General features: G+C 35.7%; 1 protein-coding gene across 3 annotated transcripts in view; it reads left to right on the forward strand.

The window, feature by feature from the left end:
- EEIG2 (EEIG family member 2) overlaps positions 1 to 13,060 on the forward strand; it is a 35,635-nt gene extending 22,575 nt beyond the window's left edge. For 2 of the 3 annotated variants that reach the window (XM_034437401.3, XM_034437403.3), the window contains exons 6-11: positions 4,426 to 4,532; positions 5,565 to 5,660; positions 7,710 to 7,896; positions 7,986 to 8,113; positions 9,113 to 9,182; positions 10,819 to 13,060. In XM_034437401.3, coding sequence (XP_034293292.1) covers positions 4,426 to 4,532; positions 5,565 to 5,660; positions 7,710 to 7,896; positions 7,986 to 8,113; positions 9,113 to 9,182; positions 10,819 to 10,861 — 631 coding nt within the window. In that variant the 3' untranslated portion in view covers positions 10,862 to 13,060. The remainder of the gene's footprint in view (positions 1 to 4,425; positions 4,533 to 5,564; positions 5,661 to 7,709; positions 7,897 to 7,985; positions 8,114 to 9,112; positions 9,183 to 10,818) is intronic. The other variant, XM_034437402.3, reaches the window with a different exon arrangement.
- Positions 13,061 to 15,546: the final 2,486 nt, after the last annotated feature.

Below are 15,546 nucleotides of genomic sequence, written 5' to 3' on the forward strand. Positions count from 1 at the left end.
TTGCTGTGCAGTTGTAGTGATCTTTATTTGTACTTGTCATTCTATTAAAACTGGATTCTGCTTAAAGCCAGGTTTCAGTCACCAAAGGCAACGAGATCATTTCCTTCCTTTTTTCATATTCTTCCTTATTTGTAGTCATTATGTATACTGCAGGGTATGTTAATTAAATGTATAAGCAAATAAAATGAAACGTTGTTGTTTGTTTCTGCACTATTATTTTTTGGAGTGCATCCTTAAGCACAGTATACAGGTAGTCCTTGAGTTATGAATGTAATGGAGCCTTCCAATTACATCTGTAACCCAAGGATTCATTAGAGTGAATCACATCAAATGAACGTGATCACTCCCTGCTTTTGCCCATGTATTCACTAATCGAATGTGCAGGTCGTTAAGTACACATGAGGTATCTCAGGGTGGGGAAGGCCATGTGGGGGGGTTGTCTAGTGATGGAACAGGCCACCTGCTTCAAACCACCCAAGCCCTCCCCTGACCCACTGAGATAATTCATGCGACCCCCATCATGCTGCACCAAGTCACCTTGTGAAGATCTAGCGAGCTGTCTCCTCTCCAGCCTCTCTGCCATGGTTTCTTTGCTGCTTGCAGTCTTGGCGCAAAAAGTGTTCGCAAACCAACAGGACTCTGGGGCAGCAAAATCGCATTGCTCCAAGGCTCCCATTGGCTTGCAAATGTTTTTCGCACTGTTCCAATCTTGGCGCAAAAACAGCTTCCCAGCCGATGGGAAGCATGAAGCAATGCAATTTTGCTGCCCCGAAGTCTCATCGGCTTGCTAATGCTGTTTGGCTGGATCTGGTGGAGGCCTCGGTTCACCAAGAATAGAGGCCTAAAGTACTGTAGTGTGGTACAGGCAAGATCTCGTACTAGTGATCTCATGTGATCTCACACTACTTTAGGCCTCTGTTCTCTACGAATGCACTGAAACAGGCAAAGGAACTGACAGCTCCCTAGATCGTCACAAGGTAAGTGAGTCTCCATAGGCACTGGGACTGTGGAGACCTGGCCGGGGGTGGAGGGGGAATAGAAAGGGCAAATGCACTTAATTCATAAGTGTGAACGACATTCGTAACTTCAGGATTGTGTCATAGTTACTTGGGGGGTTGTCGGAACTTCGAACAGTCACTAAGTGAACTGTCGTAATTTGAGGATTACCTGTACCTCTCAAGAGCACAGTACCACCTTGATCTGGGGAAAACAATATTCTTGACTTACTATTTGGGTCCTTTTATGTGATAGAACAAAAAGATATTTATGTTATCTCATTGGTTATTTTGATGAATTTCTCATCTACCCAGTGTATCAGATCTGTACGAGAAGATAATTTAGTGCTAGAATTGCAATTGTTTGTCTTAAATTATGTGAGTCAAGTCCAAAGGAAACGAGTCTCTCTGGCCCTTCAGTTCCTATCTTCTGTAGTGATAGTATGTGCTGCTGCTCAGTCTGTCTCAAAAACTATGACAATTGGTTTATGTTAGTCTGCATAAATTGCATGTGGGCATTAATAATATCAGCAATATTCTTGTCTGAAGTTATTGAGCAATGTTGAAGGACCCTTTCCTCTTAGTCACAACCTTGTCTTTATTTCCTAAAGTTATATATTTTAACTTTGTTAATAACATACTCAATTAGTAATACAGATGAATACCTTGCATTGACCTACTGTATGTTGGATATTAAAGATGTTCTTTTTCTTCTGTGGTTTGGCTTCTCATCCATAAGAGACCGTTTGTATATGTGCTACTCCAGAAAGCTATATACATGGATTGTACCAGAAAGAAAAAAAGTAGGATTGGGATGAATTTCTAGACTTTTGTGATGAGTCATGTACTGTAGCTCAGTGAGTGAGCTAATTGTGGCAGTGCAGCTGGAAGATTTTCTTTTCCATTAGCCATGTTATAATTTACTTATACTGTAGGTAGTGCAAAAAGAAATGTACAGTACTATAAAACAGTATACATTCTTAATTTGGAGTTAATTATTTTAAACTGCATAGATTTAAATAGCAGTGTAAAATTCAGATATGAGTACCTGAAGTAATCGATACAAGTTTGTTAGTCTTTATAATACCATAATAGCAGTTTTTCCTTCGTGCCCAGAGTAAACAACTATAGTAATTAGGCTTGTTTGGTTCTGTATTTACTCTGAGTCATCTGTAAATGTCATTTGTATTGAGTACTACTTGTATTTCCTACTGAAAATTTATTTTCAGGCTTTCTGATTATTTAGAAATAGTTTGATGTGTCATTCACATATAGTATAATGAACTGAACTGTTATTTTCCAGCAGGGTAGATCTTCATTTCTTCATAATGTTAAAAAATATCACTAATGTTTGCATTAGATACTCAATGTTACATTTTGGAATTTCATGTTTAATCTTATTAACATACGATAGTTCTGATTTTTTTCAGTGGAGCTGGATTTGGATGTAGCATGCAAGACGAGTTGCAGAGTAGAAATTAAAGCTTTACCTGGCAGTTGCATACCAGGAAGACTTGTATTTTTCAAGATGACGGTGTATCTTTGCTCCAAGATTATTATTTTTTAAAAAAAAAAAAACTTTGCCTGTCAAATAATGGTAGAAACATTGAGGAAGCTTGTTCCAGATGGTATTTCAACCAATTATAAAAGCCGGATGGACTAATATTGCCTTTCCCCTCTTAAGTGAAAAAAATAACCGAAATAAAGTAGAATTGGCTTGCAAAAATTGTGGATTAAGGATCCACATCAAGGATCTGAGAGAAAAAGGTGATATGCTAATTCATTGTTCACTGGAGTGGTTTAGTATGTTTTTGACAGCCCTTCCTGATACACCAGACAGGAAACACAACCAGATGAGCCAATTTTACTTTACTGTAAGGCTACAGTAATAGAATCTTGCATATCTGAAAGTACAAATTTCCTGTTGTCTATTTCTATAGCCTGACCAATTAGGGCAAGTTCTTCCTCTTTCTCTGACTATTAAGCATCTGTTCAATAGATGTTATTTTACTCCATGCAAGCACCTTATTCACATCCTTCATTATAGATATCTGATCTTTTTTGGGCACTAATTTCAATGCTGGCAGTCTTTGTCCTTCTGCTGGTAGTTCTACATCTGCCATAATTTTCTCTTTTAATTCTTCTGGTCAGGGAGGCAGTTCATAGGTTGCTTCAGTGCTGCCTGTACTGGTTCTGTTGTTATTACTTCTTCGTTATCTCTAGTTCACTCAGCTCACTTCTTTTCTATTCGCAATTGTTATTATTTGAGTTTCTTCTACTATTGGTTTTGGGCCTTTCATATTTACAATTTTTCCTAATTTTTCCAGTTCAGCTTCCCTGAATATTTTATTTCTGGTAATGAATCTCCTTAGATCTGCTAATTGTTGTTCAGTGGTATTTGAATCCAGATAAATTATTTCCCTATGTTGAAATTTTTGTTTTATAATATATATATATGTATATATTGTGCGTGTGGGTGTGGGTGTGTGTATCTATATGTGGTGGTTGTTCTTCCCACAGGAGCCCAACCAGAGCTCCTGAGTCTCTTGCCCACTTGTTGTCAGATGCTGACTTGTTTACAGAGAGATTGTTTTATAACTACGTGTGAGTATTCTATAGTTTAGATTCACAGTCTAAGACTGGTGGAAACTTAATAATTCAAAGCCTAACCATGGACCTAAGAATTATTCAGAATTAAAAGAATATAGACAGTTCCAAGTAGAGTGGGGTTTGTTTTTTGGGGGTGTGCGTGTGTAAAATTAGAGTGTTCAGATCTGATAAATTCAATATTTCCAGTTACCGAGGAAGTTCTTTAGGTATCGTTCCAGGGCTCAAATCATGACTGGTATAATAATGGATTTCTTTTCTCATAAGCATTCACCTTCGATCTTCAAGTCCCAATAGTTCATAATTTTTCGCAATTGTTTTTCCTCAGTCCTCAGTCCTAATTCAGTCCAGAATTATTATTTATAAATTATCCTTCTTTGCAGTAGTGTTAGAACGCATGCATGTTTCCCCTTCTAATGGCTGAACATGATGAGGCAACAACCAGCAGTTCTCAGACTACAAGGAACTATTATATAAACAACTCTCATCTCCCCAAGACCATTGATCAAATCACCAAATAACCATTAATTTTAAAAATAGGAGGGAAAAGCCAGTTTAACTCTGCAGCACAAATATATAAAAGCTCTATACATTCTTTGCTCCAGAATAGGCAATTGGCTGCTGTGTAAATTTTCATTGATGTTTGCATTGTATTATCTAGCTGACTTTTCTGTTGAGTCAAGCCAAGTCCCGAGTAAGTGATTAAATGTCTGGAGAGCTGAAAATTATTGATGAACTATAGCATAAAGCCTGTTGCCCTTAGGTATGCATACACACAAGTATATACACAACAATCTTCCATCTCAAACTTCTTTGATTGCAGACCTCCATCTACATCAATGTCTATACCAATTGCTGGAGAATCAGAATCCCTACATGAAGACAGAAAAGGTGCAGAGAACACTAAAGGGTCACATTTGACCGTATCAGGTAGGAAACTGTGGAAGGCGATCCGTCACAGGAAAATGAATATTTATTCAGTAAACTCAGTATAAGTCTTCTTAAGATAATTCATTCATAATTCATAATTCACTTCAGCATAGCTCTCTTTCAAATATTTCTCTATGACAAATCAACTAATCAGGTATATCTAAGAAACATGCCTGACATGTCTATATAAACGTACTGCCTTATAGGTATCTAGAATAAGCAACAATATCATATATAACATCATTGTGGAAATCACCCAGCGTTTATGTGCCATGGTGTATGATACAGTTTCCCATCCTTGTGACAGACACCTATGGTATTTCAATGTATATGATAACATAAAGGGGCATAGAATTTTAGGATTATCTGTTTTGTGAAAAATTACTGTCTAAAAAAAGCTAGGATGTTATTTTGAAGAACGCCTTCTTGCATTACAATTATTTACTTACAGACTGTTTTAAATATGGAGAAACGTTCTGATATGTAGTATCTTACATTTCAAATTTGTTTAAACTTCATTTAAACTTCAAGCAATTTTTGTTGCTGGAATGTGTAACTCATTTCTTAGTTACCAGCATTGATTCAGGTGTTGGGATGGCTTTTAAAAAGAATATTGAGATACATAGGTGATCAACATGATTTACAAATATCCATCCTTACTAGATTACAAATTACTTTTTAGTCCTCTGTAGTGATAACAGATGTGATGGAGTTATTTTTCAGTATAAATTTTTAAATTTTAAAGCTAAATGAAGACAAAATAGAGGATTTTTAATACAGGAATCAAGTTCCTTGTAGCAAGACAGATCATTATTAGAGAAGTAAACGAGTTAACAAAGTTACCTACAATTATTTCCTAATGTTATCTGCATGCTAATAATTCCTCATATATAGTGCAAAGGTATAATATTAGAGATCAATTCAGCAAACTACTGATTAATTTTAATCAAGTCTTTATTACAAGTAGCCCAGTTAACTGAGGAAATAATCCAGCAGTAGTGCTGTTCAGTCTGACTTTTTTTTCCCCAACAGATTTTACAAGCAAGAGCATCTCAGTCCCAGATGAATTTGGAGCATGTGGACATTCTAGGACTTCTAGTTATGCAAGCCAACAATCAAAAGTATCTGGTAAAACTATTATTCTTTGCGATATACTACCATTCAGAGAGTGACATGCAACAAGGAAGTACAGTGATGGAGAATGTACAAGCTAGCAGGAAAAAAAACATGTGAGCTATATGAGTGTTGTTCCCAAGTCATGGGTGTTAGATACCCATTGAGGCAAGGATAAACAACTCTACTTTTATTGTTTTACAGGAATCAGTAGTCATCGAGTTCACCATTTCTAGGCAAGCAGAAAGTATTGTTTAGCATTTGTACCTAATAAGCTTTCAGAATTTTGACTCTCTTTTCCTGCGCTGTCCACTTTAAAGAGACTTAAATTTCTTTTTACCTCTAATTCTCATAATGTCTGTTGGAGATAGGTGCTTCTTTACCTTCTTTGCATTCCTGCATTCAAGTAAGGCCAAATTAGATAGAGATTTTTCAGCCACTACTTTGGCCCTGACACTGAAGGGCTTACCAGATGTCCCTTGAACTAAAAGAGGCTGCTTATCAGTACCAGACTAGTTTAAAAAAAGAAAGAAAAAAAGACTTATTTTGTATTTTGCAAAGTTCTCTGACATGCATTAGCAAAATATGGTATGATGAAAGAGATGTAGTAAATCACTCTCAATTTTGTTGCTAGCTTTTTAATTTAATTTTTTTATGCCTTCCCTCCAAGTGGAGACTCCTGTTTGATTTAGTAGATCATTTTTAAAGAAATAAATTATCATTGGCCCCAGCATACCTAAACTTCCCAGTACCTTCCTTCCCCTTTTCATTACCAATATCAGGTTTGTTTGTTTTTTCATACTTTGAGTCTTATACTAATCCCTTCAGTTTTCTTGGCAAGGTTTTTCAGAAGTGATTTGCCATTACCTTCTTCCTAGAGCTGTGAGACAGTGACTGGCCCAATGTCACCCCACTAGTTTTGTGCCTTCATGCAGAACTAGAACTCAGGTCTTTAACAACTATACCAAACTGGCTCTCTTTAAATCTAGCAGCAGCTAAGTCTCTAGGAATCAAGTCTTGTATTTTATGAGTTTATTCTCCTATTCAGCAGGTAGCAGGTTTTGTAATTCTGTAGTAGAAAATGAATATGTAGAATTCATCTAGCTGCCTTTCTTTCTGAACTGACAAGGTAATTCCTAACATATGTTGGTGACCCAATTTTATTTGAGGAGTTTAGTGTTTACATTGAAGCCTCCAGGTAGGCACAAATCAAGATTTCATGGCCAACATGGCAATTATGAATCTGTGCACATGACGTGAATCTGTGAAGCTAGATTCATTTAGACTTGATATTTTTTTGCTAAATGATATGCTTGTGATGAAAACGATTCCTTTGTCATGGTAAACTTGCTGCTTAGTAATATTCATGCCCTAAATTCTCCTAGGTTAAGAAACTTTTGCAAATGGTCCGCCTTTGCAAAACTCATAATTCATATGGATTTATTATTCTTACGAGTCTAGATTTTTGTTTTGCATAGTTGGTGGTCTAGTTGAACCTTAATGGATGTTCAGAAGGTTTTAAATTGTTATTTTAGAATATAGTACAGGTAGTCCTCAACTTACGACTACAATGGTACCCAAAATTTCTGCTGCTAAGTGAGACATTTATTAAGTAAATTTTGCCCCACATTATGACTTTCTTGTCACAGTTGTTCAGTGAATCTGGCTTCCTTGTTGATTTTGCTTGTCAGAAGGTTACAAAAGGTGATCACATGACCTCAGGATACTGCAATCGTCATAAATATGAATCAGTTACTAAGCATCTGAATTTTGAGCACGTGACTGTGGGGAAGCTGCAATTGTAAGTGTGAAAAATGGTCATAAGTCACTTTTTTCAGTGTTGTAACTTTGAACGGTCACTAAATGAACTTTTGTAAGTCAAGGACTACCTGTAATGATTTAAGGTTCCATACCTTTGCTAAGTACAAGTACTTACTAGTTGCTGATAATCAAATAAATCACAAATAGCTATACATTAAAAATGGCATATTCTGGTTAAAAGAAGCTGGAAATTTTGACATGGCATCAGGTTAATGGCTCTGAATTAATAATTATATATTTTAGGATACAGTACTGCACATTCCAGATCATCCAGTTTCTCTGATCTCTGTCATAAAAGGAATACCTCTGTGGGAAGCACATCAACTGGTATAAGTAGTATTCTAGAGCCATGTGAAGAGGCTGAATCGAGAAGCACCGAGGATAATCTGAAAGCAACTATGAAAGATGCACTCTCAGAAAACTCAAACAGGTAAAATACTATGGAAGATTTAATAATATGGTAGTTATTGATCATTGTTCTGGAGCATAGCATTTCTAGATATTTCATATTTTTCATAGGCTACCAATAAAACAGGATTCTGTGGAATCACAGCTGAAGAGGGTTGATGCAACAAGAGTTGATGCAGATGACATTGTTGAAAAAATACTGCAGACTCAAGACTTCAGTTTGGACTCAAGTGCAGAAGGTTTGTAAAACAAGAATGAAAACTTGAGAATAAATTGTTGATGAATCATTCCAACTCTTAGGTTATACAGAGGAAAATCGCTAATGATGTTGTTGTCAAGGTTACAAGTAATGCATCCAAAGAAATTAGAACTCAGAGATAGGAAAGTCCCTCAAAGAATATGTTTATTGGACACATCAAATCAGCACGGCTAGGTGAAAACCAATTCTAAAGGTTTCCCATAGTTTCAGCATAATTAAAAGAGTGGAAGTTCCCCTTCCCATGAGTCACAGGTCACATTGTTCAATTAGAGCAGTTGACAGGCCCTTCGGTCATTCCTTTCCTCCCTCAACTGACACCTGTTGGCATGACCTTGGTTCATGACCATGAAAAAATCTTTATTATGTCTGCGAAGCATCCCAATACTTCCCCCCTCTTCCTCCCCCACCAAAGTGTGTGGCAACTAGGAAGCGGCAAAACAGCTCCAGCTAGGTTTGATTCAGAGTTGACAGTAGTAATTATTAAAGGTACTAAAAATAGCATCTACTGAAGAAATGTAGCAGCAGCCACAGAGAGGGACAAATTATGCAAAGAGCATTACACCAGTGAGACAAAGATATGTTCCACCCCTTTTGGATGTGGTCATGATATATGCATGCATACATTGGCCGACTTGCAGCACAATGCTGCTTTGATCGTTTTGATGAAAGCATTAAATCCTTTTGACAATCTGAGGAGAAACAACTGTTCAGATTAGAAATGTATTTATAGGATTAATACTCTTGACAACTGTATTTTTATTTTATTTATTAAATATCTATGTATAATTTGGTAACTCTAGAGAATCCACAATTCCAGTTTGTTTGAAACTTCTCCCATCATATCCCTTTCTGCTCCCAAAGATTCCTAGCCATACTTACGGCTGGAAGAAAGAACGGGAAACATTGTGTCATAGTTCTTCCACAAAACAGTTTGTCAAACATAGTAATACTGCATATTTTTTAATATCTATTTTTGCAGAAGAAGGACTAAGACTTTTTGTAGGTCCTGGAGGAAGCACTGCCTTTGGAAGTCATCACTTACCTAATAGGTATGTTGTTAATGTAATGCATCCTTTTATCTGTGACATAATCAGCAGTGGAAACCATATCCCAACACTTCAAACCAGTGTTTCTCAACTTTGACAACTTTATGAAGTATGGGCTTCTACTCCCAGAATTCCTCACTCAGATATACTGGCTGGGGAATTTTGGGAATTGAAATCCATACATCTTAAAGATGCCACGGTTGAGAAACATTGATTTAAATCATTACTGTAAAGCATCAAAAACGTTCATTTTATATAGCATGACAGAGTATAACACAGTCTTTCTTTTACACTCTAATATTGAAGATAGAGAAAAGGATAGGGGAACATGGAACAAACAGGAAAACAAGAACATTATATATAAAAAGGAAGAAGAAATTACACCAGTTGTCCAACTTGCAAATATAAAAGACAGACCTCCTTCATTCTTTGAATGCATTTATTTATGTTGCATTTTAAACATTGGTTAAACTTACTTGTAAATTGGTGGGGGGATAACAGAACCCCCTAATTCTTTAACATTTTGGCTTCTTCTGAAAAACAAGTGTTAACATAAAACCCTGCTCCCAAAACAATCTTGCTACTCTTTCTCAGCAGATATAAGGTTAAAAAGTTAACTCAATTGGCAGCGAAATGGAAATAATTTGTATTATTTCCATGCCACACACTGGCAAGCTAATTTAAGTTCCAATCTAGCCTACAAACCTGAGATTTCCTATCAGCCTCCTATATGAGCTTTGTTGCTTTCCCCTTTTTCTTGTTTCTAAGACTATGGCTTTCATTTTATGGTTAAATAAAAATAGTTCCAAAGAACCATTTGAGTCTAGATTCTAATTAATGTAACTTTGATGGATTTCATTTTTTTAAAGCACACCTAGAAAAAAAAAAGTTAAATATATAAGTAGTAATATTCTCAATTTTCATATGGATTTATGCCAAGTTCCACATGAGGAAGTGAAATTATTAGCCATTATTTGCTGGACAAAAAGGGTCCACAACAAAATGTGTCTTCAAATGTTTACCTAGCTATTGCATTCGTACTGCCCAGTGTGCCTCTCTGGTATGAAAAATCTTCTGAAAATGTTTCCATTCTATCAACTGAGCACAGAATGTGCTAACATTATGTCCTGGTACTTAGACATGATTTTTTAAAAATGAAAACTGCAAATGTCTCACAATATTAAATTTCTATTGTATGTGAAAGCATAAATTGCTCTACAGGTAGTCCCTGCTTACCAATGAGAACTCCTTTGCCGAAGCAATGCCTTTGTAAAGTGCACTATTACATGATCACACTGACTTATGATTATGGTTCCTGCAGTTGCAACTGTTAGGCGAATCTTAAGAGTCATAGCATCTGGCAATCATATGATTACCATTTGTGACCTGCCAGTTTTCCCACTGTCTTCGGTGAAGATTGCAAATGCTGATTGATACTATGAGATCACCGAATGCCTAAATTACAATCACATGACTACAGGCATTACAACTGCTACAACCATTAGGACCCATTTTCATTATCCCTTCTTCAGTGTGACTGTAACTTTTAAGGGTCACTGAATGAGTGTACATTAAGTGAGGACTACCTGTACAAGTTCAAGCTTTCCTTTTGTTTCTAATTTTTCCTCTAATTTTTCAGAGCCGGATCTGGAGCTTATGAACAAGTAGTTATAAAACGCTAGAAGAACTGGACTAAGTTGATGGATTTCCAGAATTTATTTCTCAATATTATGAAGGATGAGATCTTCTGAAAGTTGGCATACACTGTTATGCCTATTTAGATACTTTATATTGAAAACACCTTCTTCTGAAATCATTTATAAGGGCAATTTCCCATCTTTTAGCATGCTGCTAATTTGTTGGCAGATTTGTTGATGGAGTTGTTGCATTGTTCCATATGTAAATCAAATTGGGGTGGGGTTTGGGGGTTTTTTTTTGGAAAGCGGAAAACATTCTATATAATTGAACCTATATTGAAATCAGTTGTCTGTAAGACCTTCAGTAATGTTTTCTATAGGCAAATCAGAATAGGAAATGGAAAGTACTCATTCAAGGAAGTGTTTTGAGAAAGTAGTACTTTTATAAACGTGTGTAGTTTTAAAACATGACATGCATTTCAGTAATGTATTTTTGTTATCACTTGAAAATGAGTGGCTAGCCCTAAATAGGAATGATACGCATATTTTATTACTGTTGAACATACTCAGAGCCACACAGCTGCTGTACGTATTCTTAAAATATGAAAAAGTATGAGGTTGTATTGACTGACATTTAGTCTGTACCTAAATCATTATTATAGGATTGAATGAGAACTTTGAGCTCACAAGATGATTTGCAGAGAGAGCTTGGAAAATATCATTTGAGAGTGCCTTGTTTCTAAGGGAAAAGGAAATAACAAACTATTTTATGAAGCTTTAATAATAAATAGTAAACCGCTATAAAGATAAGCACTTTATAAAGGTTACTTCAGTCCATGTGAAATCCATTATTTTAGTTGAAGTTCCGACTTAGGCCTGACGTAAATTGAGCAAATGGCATAATAGCAATTTCCTTACTTTTTGTTGCATTATGTTTGCCGGTCATGGTCCATATATGAAGGAAATACTTGTCAGATGCAGCATCACCCGTGCAAACACTGACATGGATGAATGCTTTGCGTCTAGTGCTGTCCAGTATTAAATTGCATTTTTCCCATGTCTTCTTAAATAGAATTTATTTCAATTAGACATATACAGAAGAAATCTCCTGGCAGAACTGTGATGCATAAACATTTGTATAAACAAAACAATATAATTTGCCTATGCAACAATTTCAACAAAGCATTATCTGACAGCAGAAACATCACTTTTTTTTTGCTAATGATATGAAAACTACCAATAATCTTTAACTATATCAATAGTTGTTTAGTAGCTAGTCTCATATCTTTAAAAAATAGAAATTGATACACCTTTAAAAATAACTTTTAATAAGCTAATTATAGGTATCTTATTTAGTGTCTTATTTTTACTGTTTTCATGGTATCACTGATTCTTTTTGAAAAGAGTATGAGTTATTTTTAGTTAAATGAAGGATTTTTAATGTTTGAAATAGTTTTTTATAAATATCATAGCTTTTTTGCTGAAATCACATGTGTGAACTCTTAAAATAATATTTCTTTACTATGGTACCCAACAGTGTTCTATTATGTTTCAACTTGTTCTAACTTGACTAAGTGGTTTTTTTTAAAGCTGCTATTAAAATAATGGAAAGGGAACGCACATGGTTTATTTTGAAATACACTTTAATTTACTTTGAACTTTCTAGTAGTGTGGTTAAGTAAAACAAACCTAAGATAGTGCTTGAATTTATTGAGGAATGATCTTAGTCCTGGAAAATAACTGGTTAAAATAAATGACAGGGTCACTTACAGTACTCATAATGAGAAATTATCACACTCAACTAAATATTCCAGTGAATATAATTAGTACATCAAATGCAATATTAGTCCATTAGAAATATCCAATTTTGTTCCTTTTAGAACTAGTACAGAGAGAATTTCTCTCTTGGCATTCAACATATTGGTGGTAACTCTTCTTATTCCATATGCTCATTCTATGTATTAATTCTTCTGTGTAAAGTTTGAACAAATATCATGCACTTTTATTAATTGTATTATTTTAATGAAGTGATTCCAGTACTATCTGAGACATGGGAAATGATCTTCATATTTATATGGCATTAAACTTGTGTAAACTGTATACTGACATGCTAATGTTTTTTATTAAAACCAACATTTTTATCATAAAATACTTCATTGTAAAGTGAACTTACAAATTCAATAAAATTTGTCCTCAACTTTTACTGTTCTTTTTTAAAATAAAAAAATCACACAGAAATTTAAATATTTTTCCTGCATTACTTTTTCCCTCTACAATAAGAATTAATTCCAAAGAAAGCAGGTTATCTTTCCTGAAAATAACATGCAGAAAGTGAAAGGATTTTTAAATTATTTGCACCCCATTTTCAGTTTTTTTATTTTAAAGGCTACAAGCCGCAGCCACCACCCCTGTCCCTCTCACCCACTGAATAACTGGCTTACTTGAGCCAATAATTTTCCATAGAAGATAAAATTCTATTCAAGGTGTTCCATTCTCTTGTTGGAACTCTTAAATCCTTTTGTTAAATTCCTAGTGCTAAAGATAATATTGATCATATATTAATAATTCACTTATTTGCTAAGTGTAGTAAGAATTTGTATAAAATGGATTTTGAGTGCAATCAATGGTTTTATTTATTTTACTTTTTCCTATAAAATAGATAAGTTAAAGGTAAATTAGCTTATCTGGTCACATTGCCTTCTGTTTTCTTGTCTATATTAGTTTCTGTAATGTACTTGCTTAAATTAAAAACCAGAGTTGAAAATTCCTTAAAACAAAGAGCCTATGCATTTTTGCAGGAAGGGGGGGGGGAGAGAAAGAGTGACAAAGTATCAAGGCAACACAAAGCAAACTCCATGCCTTTTAGTACCTACATTGCAATGTTCCATGTACATAAAAAAGATGAAACTTGCATCACATCACATATTATCACTGACAAATCTTCAGATTCTGGACACACCTCTGAGACCCTCAGCTAATGAAATATCTCAGCCTCAACAATTAAGTATTTTACTAAAGAATTAGAGACAAGTTAAGTAGAGCTTGGCAATAAAAGATGCCAAGAAATGTATTTCTCTTAATATATTAACCTGGTTAACCAGCTTTTTTTTATTAAAAAAAAAAGTTTCATACTATGTGAAACCTATTCATTACTTTCTAGTGCAGGATACACAACTCACTTGTAAGGAATTTTGGAGGCAAAATAGCTCCTCCCAGTGCTTATATTGATCTCAGTCAATACATCTGTCTCATATCATCTGGCTGAGTTTTGTATTATAGATCCATTTCAGAGTGTAAGGTCCGAGGATGTAGTTATTTGTAGCTGTGCAGGGCCTCTTGATCATATTTATCATGGCTGATTTCACCAACTATGGAACATATTGTAAATTCAGTAAATATTTGCAGGGATTGATGCTGGATACTTTAATAATAGTACTTTGCATACTTGGGGAAAACCACCCTTTTTAATATTTAAAAAGATCATCCACTTCCTACAGGCTCTTTTTTAGGTAAGACTCACCTGAAGGTGGTTAAAGTGCTGTTAATGATCTGGATTCCTGGTCATTGGAGTGAGGAACCACTAATTGTCCTAACTGATGTTCTTTGTAAGAGGAGTCTGGGAAAGGCAGTCTTCTTGGTTCTCCTTGATCTGTCTGCCGCTTTTACTTTCCTGATTGCTTTTGGGTGGTATGCAGCACAGAATTAAGGATCCGATGGTACAGATTCCAGAGACTTGATGTTCTAATACTGTGTTGGCGAACCTATGGAAACGGTACCTGTGTTGGCGAACCTGCTGGAAGTGGTACACAGAACCATCCCGCAAAGAACATGCGGCCTCGCTGGCTCCTCTTCCGTGTTCCTGTGCACACACGCACCGGTCAGCTGGCCTCCGTGCCCACCGAAACCCAGGAGAGCAGCTTTCTGTTGCGCATGTATGTGCCAGCACCTGAACTTCCGGGTTTCCGTCGCTGTTTGTCGATCATGTGTCCGCGCCGGAAACTAAAAGTTGAGTGCCGGCACACGGATGCGTGACGGAACGCTGGTCTTTGGGGTTTTGGTGCTCCCACATGCGCAGCCAGCGAGGCCGCACGGTCCAGGCAGGATGGTTTTGCATTTCTGGCATGCAGGTTGGCACGCGGTGACAAAAAGTTAGCCATCACTGCTCTAATTTTATATAGAAAGGAACTTCATGTTTAGTGAATCTGGTTTTACTAGATTTATTTGCCACATTTATGTCATATGCCATTAGATTCTTGACACAGCTAATTATGAGTCACATTTTTTGCATGCTATTTTCATTTAATTTTTGCATTTTTATTCTATAATATTTTAAAATATTGTATGCTGCCCAAAATGACTTTCGTGTGAGATGGCCAGCTATATAAATATGATAAATAAATAAAATCCTATGTGTTTTACCTGTAAATATACTCACTAAATAAACTGTTATAGGAAATTTCCTTTGAAATTTCATGCTAGTCTCCAATCTTCTCAGGGATATGGGGGAGAGAGAAAGATTGGATAAAATTAGGATTATTATCTAATATAGTGTCACATCCTTAGCAATTTTAATATATACGGACTTCAAGTGCCAAAATACTGCAACCAGCATGGGGAATTCTAGAAGTCAAACTTGAAACAACCTAAAGTTGTGAAAGGTGAGAAACAGTGGCAGTATTTATGAAAGCATGCCAGTGCTACTTGTAATAGAACTGTTCACTGCCACATTG

Source organism: Pantherophis guttatus, chromosome 3 (assembly GCF_059756535.1).
Source record: "Pantherophis guttatus breed Tessera chromosome 3, ASM5975653v1, whole genome shotgun sequence".
Classification (NCBI taxonomy): Eukaryota; Metazoa; Chordata; class Lepidosauria; order Squamata; family Colubridae; genus Pantherophis; species Pantherophis guttatus.